The 8,105-nt window shown below is 40.5% G+C and overlaps 1 protein-coding gene across 1 annotated transcript; it reads left to right on the top strand.

Annotated features, from left to right (window-relative positions):
- The first annotated feature begins 364 nt into the window (after positions 1-364).
- det1 (DET1 partner of COP1 E3 ubiquitin ligase) lies at positions 365-7,866 on the top strand. Its single transcript, XM_081356920.1, has 6 exons — positions 365-581; positions 1,141-1,909; positions 3,964-4,317; positions 4,739-4,929; positions 6,564-6,755; positions 7,221-7,866. The coding sequence occupies exons 2-6, from the start codon at positions 1,157-1,159 to the stop codon at positions 7,408-7,410; spliced, it is 1,680 nt and encodes a 559-aa protein (XP_081213046.1). The 5' UTR covers positions 365-581; positions 1,141-1,156; the 3' UTR covers positions 7,411-7,866.
- The last annotated feature ends 239 nt before the right edge of the window (positions 7,867-8,105 follow it).

Below are 8,105 nucleotides of genomic sequence, written 5' to 3'. Positions count from 1 at the left end.
TTATTATGCATGTTCCAATAGCCCTGCTGAAAAAGCATCCTAAATCAGCCCAAAATTGCAAGTTTAAATTAGTGGTGTTCAGCTGGCCAGCAAGCTAGTCTCCCAGCCTGACCAATCTAACCATGCTGAGAGCCCAGCAAACCAGCTTAGTTCGGTTTAGACGGTTTTTATCAGCAGGGCATTTTTCCTAAATAATTTATTGTAGCCTATGTCGTCACTAACAGACAGTAATAATCTACTCGGAAAATCAAACTACCTGTAACATACACCCCACAGAGGTGTAGTTGCGCTGTTTCGCCGCTGCTGAAGGGGGCGCTCTGACACTCTGTGCACCTCATGTCACTGTTTATGCGCAGACCTCGCCGATGCCACTTACTTCCGCCGGTTAGACAGCGAACAGATTTCGAAACTTACACTCCTGGAGAAACTTTTAAACAGCATTGTACCTCCCTTTAAAACGTTTTTGCTCTTATGTTTTATTTTATGCGGGTGTAGGTTGCCTTTTGGCTATGCTTGTACTCCCTGAGAGATAAAAAGCTGCACAGATAATGAACATGAGAAGTGTTTAAATGAACGTCCAGGTAAGAGATGCATAACTTAACCGCGTGTGTTTTGGTGTTTATACTGATGTTTTATTTAGCTAAATTTTTAAAAGAGCTTATTTTAAGCTTTAAGTATATAATAAACCCGAAAAAGCAACAAAAGAGTCATGGCAGGAATATCTGTCTGTTTAGGCATCTGTTTGTCTGCCTATTTGTTTTTGTATATAAATTAATTTTGTAGGTAGATCTACTCTACTTGCTTTACATTTATCAAGTTATTATGATCTGTTCCAATAATGTCTTCTCATTTGCAATGATACAGCTGCTATTATGGCTACCTTTCTGTCTAGTTTTGTATTATAAAAAGTATTTATATAAAACGATTTTGCAGGGACATCTGCCCTTTCTGCTTTTCATTTATTAACTTCATTATTAATCTCTTCCAATAATGTTTTAATTTCTTATTTGCATTGGTACAGCTGTTAGTATGGCTACCTACCAGCCTAATTGTTTATTATTAGTATTATATACAACTATTTTGTAGAGAGATCTGCTCCCCTGCATTTATTAACTTGGTTATTTAATTTCTCATTTACAGTGGTAACGCTGTTATTATGGCTGCTCACCGCAACACTACACCGGAGGATGGTTTCTCCACTCTGAAGCCGAGACGCATCCAGAACCAGAACGTGGTCTACAGGCTAGAGAGGCGTCGGATCTGCTCCGGTCCACTCGGGGCTCATTGGTACCGGGTGCGCTGTTTCCACCAGAACCTGTTCCCCAACTTCACAGTGGTGAACGTGGAGAAGCCGCCCTGCTTCCTGCGCAAGTTCTCCCCTGACGGACGATGCTTTATTGCATTCTCCTCTGATCAAACTTCCTTGGAAATCTACGAGTACCAGGGATGCCAAGCCGCTGAAGATCTTCTCCAGGGTCAGGAGGGAGAAACGTTGGCCAATGGGAACGACCAGCGCTCCCTCAACATCAGAGGCAGACTCTTCGAACGCTTCTTCTCCCTGCTCCACGTCACCAACGTGGCCTCCAACGGTGAGCACTTGAATAGAGAGTGCAGTCTTTTCACCGACGACTGCCGTTATGTGATCGTCGGCTCTGCTGCCTACTTGCCAGAAGAACCTCATCCGCCCTTTTTCGAGGTGTACAGAAACAACGAATCCGTGACACCAAACCCACGCTCACCTGTTGAAGACTACTCGCTGCACATCATAGACCTGCACACAGGCCGACTGTGTGATACACGCACCTTTAAGTGTGACAAAATCATCCTGTCACACAATCAAGGACTTTACCTGTACAGAAATATACTGGCTGTGCTTTCTGTGCAGCAACAGACCATTCATGTTTTTCAGGTAAGAGTAACTGCATCTAAGACTTCACTGTCTCTAATATGTTGTATTTGTATCTTATTTTTATTCCCTGTCAGTTCTCTATTGTTCATACAAATAGAAAGATAATTCTGATCCCCCTCCCTAAAATATCATTGACATAACTGATTATCAAACAGAATTTTATTTTGACAGACCATGGTGCCCAAGGGGGGTGACACAGGTTTGAATTTGGCTTGTCATTTTGCCAGTCCCATCACCCCATTTGTATACATTTTTTGGCCATTTCTGTAACTTTTGGACAAATAGAAATACCAAAAATGCCATTAAAGAGTTAACTACACTCACCTGCCACTTTATTAGGTGCACCTGCTTTAATTCTTCATGGCATAGATTCAAGAAGGTACTGATTTAGCATCACGCACTTGCTGCAGATTTGTTGGCTGCACATCCACGGTACGAATCTCCCATTCCACCACATCCCAAAGATGCTCTATTGGATTGATATCTTGAGACTGTGGAGGCCATTTGAGTATAGTGAACTCATTGTCATGTTCAAGAAACCAGTTTAAGATGATTTAAGCTTTGTGACATGTTGCGTTATCCTGCTTGAATATTTGGTCATAAAGGGACTGACATGGTCAGCAACAAAGGCTGTGGCATTTAAATGGTCAATGGGGCCCAAAGTGTGCCAAGTACACTACAGTTAGACCTTACTTTATTTGATGCAAGGCAGGATGGATCTATGCTTTCATGCTGTTTACGCCAAATTCTGACCCTACCATCTGAATGTCGCTGCAGAAATCGAGACTCATCAGACCAGGCAACATTTTTCCAGTCTTCTGTTGTCCAATTTTGGTGAGCCCATGCAAAATGTAGCCTCAGTTTCCTGTTCTTAGCTGACAGGAGAGGCACCGCTGTGTCTGCTGCTGTAGCTAATCTGCTTCAGGGTTTGACGTGTTGTGCGTTCTGAGATGCTCTTCTGGAGACCTCTGTTTGTAACGTTATTTGAATTAATGTTGCCTTTCTATCAGCTCGAACCAGTCTGGCCATTCTCCTCTGACCTCTGGCATCAAGGCATTTTCGCCCACAGAACGGCTGCTCACTGGATATTTTCTCTCTTTCAGACCTTTCTCTGTAAACCCTATACATAGTTGTGTGTGAAAATTTCTGTAGATCAGCAGTTTCTGAAATACTCAGAACAGCCAGTCTGGTACCAATTACCATGCCACATTAAAAGTCAATTAAATCACCTTTCTTCCCCATTCTGATGCTCATTTTGAACTTCAGCAGATCGTCTTGACCATGTCTACATGCCTATGTGCATTGAGTTGCTGCCATTTGCGTTATTGAGCAGTTGAACAGGTGTATCCAATAAAGTGGCCGGTGAGTGTATGGATGCTTCTCAAATGGAAGGCTGCATATAGGCGAGATATGCAGATATTACGTCATCAGGCTCTGTGGAAAGCCATCTCAATTTGAAGGATACTTGCAAGGCATTGTGTCATTCATTCAGCACATTTTGATGAATGCATCAAGTGTGTCCTTCACGTCCATCAGTCACTCACAATTCTTTGCACACATTCCAGTTCATGAAAAAGAACTGACAGAAAATTAGTTCATTTTGAAATGTAAGATGAAGGCATACATGTTATCTTTTGTTTTGGTGTAATTAATCTCTTAACACTACACTGCCATAATGCCAGTCAGTGGAACACCACAGATTGTCATTCACTCTAAGTATTTTTCATAAATTGAGTTTTAATAGTATTTTCCTGCCATGACTATCGGGGTAGAAACGTGTGACACAGCCATGCATTGACAATTGTTTATCAAAGAACATTTATTTTGTCAGACCATGTTGCTCAGGTGGGCGACAGGTTTCAACCCAGTTTGGTGTGTTTAACTGGTCCAATCCATTCTCCATCATTTTCTGTCATTTCTCTACTGTTTGTACAAATAAAAATTGGAAAAGGACAAATACAGCGCCCCCACCCCCCCTTTTATTACTATTGACCCAAAAATATTTACACTAAATTATTAAACTATATTCATTTTCGATCCTTCCTCTTGCCCAGGTGACACCAGAAGGAACCTTCCTTGACGTGCGCACCATCGGCCGTTTTTGTTACGAGGACGACCTGCTGACTCTATCTGCGGTTTACTCCGAGGCCCAGGCTGAAGGCCAGCCCGGTTTCTCCCGCCTTTATAAGGAGAAAACCATCAACTCCTTGAAGCACCGTCTTCTGGTGTACCTGTGGAGGAGGGCAGAGCAGGACGGCAGCGCCACGGCCAAGCGGCGGTTCTTTCAATTCTTCGATCAGCTCAGGCAGCTGCGCATGTGGAAGATGCAGCTCCTGGACGAACATCACCTGTTCATCAAGTACACCAGCGAAGATGTAGTCACACTGAGGGTCACCGACCCCTCGCAGGTAAAAAAAAAATAAAAAAACACATGCACTGGAGTAACCAGAGACTGAATCAGATATGCCGTTACTGGCGTCATCGCTTAATCTTTGCTAGTATAAGATAATGGCCTGGTTTCACAGACAGGACTTAGATTAAGCCAGGATTAAGCCTTAGTTCAATTAGGACATTTAAGTAGCTTTTGTAAATGTGCCTTAGAGAAAAACATTACTGGTGAGCATCTTGAGACAAAACAATGGCACTGATATATTTTAAGATTTGTCAGTGTAAGTTGTCACATAAACAATTGTCACATCGTTTTGTTGTGAATTTCTAAACAGGTGGGATTTGTATCAAGTCATGTTTGGTGGATCGGTTGTGTAGTCGATTTATATGCAACCATCAATGTGTAAACTACCATCTCAATTCTCCTCTCTTCATTTTTAGCCCTCTTTCTTCGTGGTTTACAATATGCTAACCACCGAGGTTATTGCAGTTTTCGAGAACACTTCTGACAAACTTCTGGAGCTTTTTGAAAACTTCTGCGACCTCTTCCGTAACGCTACACTCCACAGCGAGGCTGTGCAGTTCCCCTGCTCCGCTTCCAGCAACAACTTTGCCCGTCAGGTACAGCGCAGGTGAGATATAAATATCAAGCATTGCCAAATTCATAAGCCACAGTTTGATGGTCGAGCGAGAGGAGGCCTGGCTCACTTTTTCTCACAAAAGGCCTGATAATGACTCAGTATAAATGTGCAGCTCTACATACTGGGTGAGAACTCGCTCATGCTGACACCTTTTGATATTAAAAACTTGAATTATGTCTCAAATGCAGGCTGCTTTAAAAAAGTTTCTGAAACTTTAAGAAAAACCTTATGCACCTTACTAAAGTGAGGCAGGCAGACTTTTGTTTGTACACTACCATTCAAACATTTTGGCGTTAAAGAAGTCTCTTATGCTCACCAAGGCTGCGTATTGTGAAATATTATCACAAAACCATTTTCTATTAAAACATATTTTAAAATGTAATTTATTCCTGTGATGCAAAGCTGAATTTTCAGTATCATTACTCCAGTCTTCAGTGTCACATGATCCTTCAGAAATCATTCTAATATGATGATTTAGTGGTCAAAAACTATTATTGTTATTGATGTTGAAATCAATTGTGCTGCTTAATGTTTTTGTGGAAACTGTGATACAATTTTTCAGGATTCTTTGATAAATATAAAGTAAAAAAAACAGCATTTATTTGAAATGGCATTTTTTTGCAACATTATAAATGTCTTTACAGCCAACAAATGTCTTTTGATCAATATAACGCATCCTTGCTGAAAGAATAACATTTTCTTAAAAAAAAAAAAAAAATCTGACCCAACAGTTTTTTTATTATTATTGCTGAAACTATATACAAAATGTTACCTATCATATCTTGTAATATTTCCCCTCCCCCTACCGAGGTGACAAGCTCTCTCTTCCACTTTGATCCAAGGTTTTTTCCTAAGCAGCTGTTTCTTGGTTTCTATTTGTTTGCCATCACATTTGGTAGCACCGCCCACACCGAAGGGATTTTGCTGTTTAACTCTTTGCCTGGCAGCTTTTTTCTTTTTCTTTTAAGTTGCCAGCCTCCAGCAGCTTTTGATTTTTCACAAAAATTTCATGGCCCCCAGAATATTATTTTGTATGAATATCTGAACATGCAATTGCTCAAAAGAAAGAACAGACCCTGCTTCAAAAAACAAAAACAAAAAAACGTTTTATTCTAGCTTCATACATATTTTTTTTTAATCAACACTTGAATGTGGGTAATTTTCATTAAAAAAAGCAACAATTTGAGCAAAAAGCTGAGAAAATCATGTTTTTGTTGAAGGCTGCATCTGAATGGGATTCAGAATGAGGATCAAATCACAGATGGAGTAGATCGAGTCCATCAACACCCCCAAAGCTTGTACAGTCCTATAGCCCGTCCTGGGTCAACATTTCATTCAGTAACGTTAGGCAGTTTTCATTTATATGCTGTTTAATGTTCGTGATCGTGTTATTTTACATATGCATATGACTGCATTATGAGAGGGCTTGTTTCTGCTTTTTCTTGGTCTGTGTTTTGATCAGGAGATTCAGTACTCGTTCAGAAGATGCGTAATAGCGCCCCCTACCGTATAACAGTGAAAACACGGATACCCGGAAAAAAATTCCATGTTTGGCGGGGAAAGAGTTAATTAATGTGAGTTCCTTAGTCTGCACATCATTTATGAACATGTTTGTTTGTGCGCAGGTTCAAAGACACCATCGTGAATGCCAAATACGGAGGGCACACAGAAGCGGTCCGAAGGCTTCTTGGGCAGCTGCCCATCAGTGCTCAGTCCTACAGCAGTAGCCCGTATCTGGATCTTTCCCTCTTCAGCTACGATGACAAGTGGGTGTCTGTCATGGAGCGGCCAAAGACCTGTGGCGATCATCCCATACGGTACCTCTAAGCTTGTTAAGCAGTACAGTAGTGGACTTTTTATTGAAATATTATTAGAAAAACATTTTGTGGTTACTTTTTACTTTTAAAGCATTCCTGAATATTATTGAGTTTTATTTTATCCTTAAATGTAGACATACGCACAGACTAAAGATTGTTGACAAAGAGAGTGAATTGCAGAAGAGGCCAGAATGTACGCCCACTTTCACAGTATAGTGAAAAATGAGGCCCAGCGTGAGGTCTACATCAACTTCCTTGTTAAATCTTGAAACACTGATGTGTAGTTTCATGCCATGACAGGCGATATTTAAAGCACTTCCTGAGAGCTCTCAAAAATTTCAAACTGACAAATGTTACCATAATTTTCTGACAGTTCACTTATGCTGTAAAATACACGGGTTTCTTGCTGTCGCCATGCCATTTGCCATCATAATAAACTGGCACTGCTTTTTTCCCCTCCTGCAGGTTCTACGCGAGGGACTCTGGATTGCTGAAATTTAAGATCCAGGCAGGCCTGCTGGGCAGACCCATTAACCACGCTGTCAGGAGACTGGTCGCGTTCACCTTCCATCCCTTCGAGCCCTTCGCCATCTCTGTGCAGCGCACCAACGCTGAATACGTTGTCAACTTTCACATGCGCCACGTATGCGTATGATATTACATGTGTGAGTACAGATGTGTGATTTGAGAGACTCATGGAGTTTTTTTTTTCTGTCTTTTTATACATCCTTTTTTATATTAAAGTTTTATTTATTACAAATGTGATGTCTTTTATGCACTTACACTAAATGCTTTTATATTTTTGATTTTTTTTACTAAGTTTACTAAGCAGTGTGCAAAATAAATAAAATTTCTAATATTTATATTATAGTATTGTATTGTTTTATAGTGCGTATTGTCTTTTCTCGCTGAAAGTGAAAGGTTATTGTCAAAACAGATGACAGAACATTAAGATATTCACAGTTGACATTCATCTACTGCCATTTTTAAATAGCTGAGAAAGTATAGAATATGCTAATGCCCCCTTTTAGCAGTTTTCCCCCTCAAAAGCCTAATGAAATAGTTCAGCTTCCATTACCTAGCAAGCTCCCACAGTCGACCAGCATTAACCAAAAAAAAAAACAAAAAAACGGAGGTGGGTTCGAAGCACACAACACCACACCAACACTAATGCCACAATAATAACAACAAAAACTAATTCTGAAAATGATTCATTATAGCCAGTTTACTAAGTGAGAAGCTTCCCTGTGGGAATACGATTGTTCAGTTGATAGAGCAGAGGTTGAAGAAAATGCATCTGTTTTAACAAGCACTTCAGCGCTGATTGAAGGACAATTTTAAATACGGGAG

This window comes from Scardinius erythrophthalmus, assembly GCF_964197995.2.
Source record: "Scardinius erythrophthalmus genome assembly, chromosome: 24".
In the NCBI taxonomy this organism is placed as follows: Eukaryota; Metazoa; Chordata; class Actinopteri; order Cypriniformes; family Leuciscidae; genus Scardinius; species Scardinius erythrophthalmus.
This window is presented reverse-complemented; position numbering and strand designations above follow the sequence as displayed.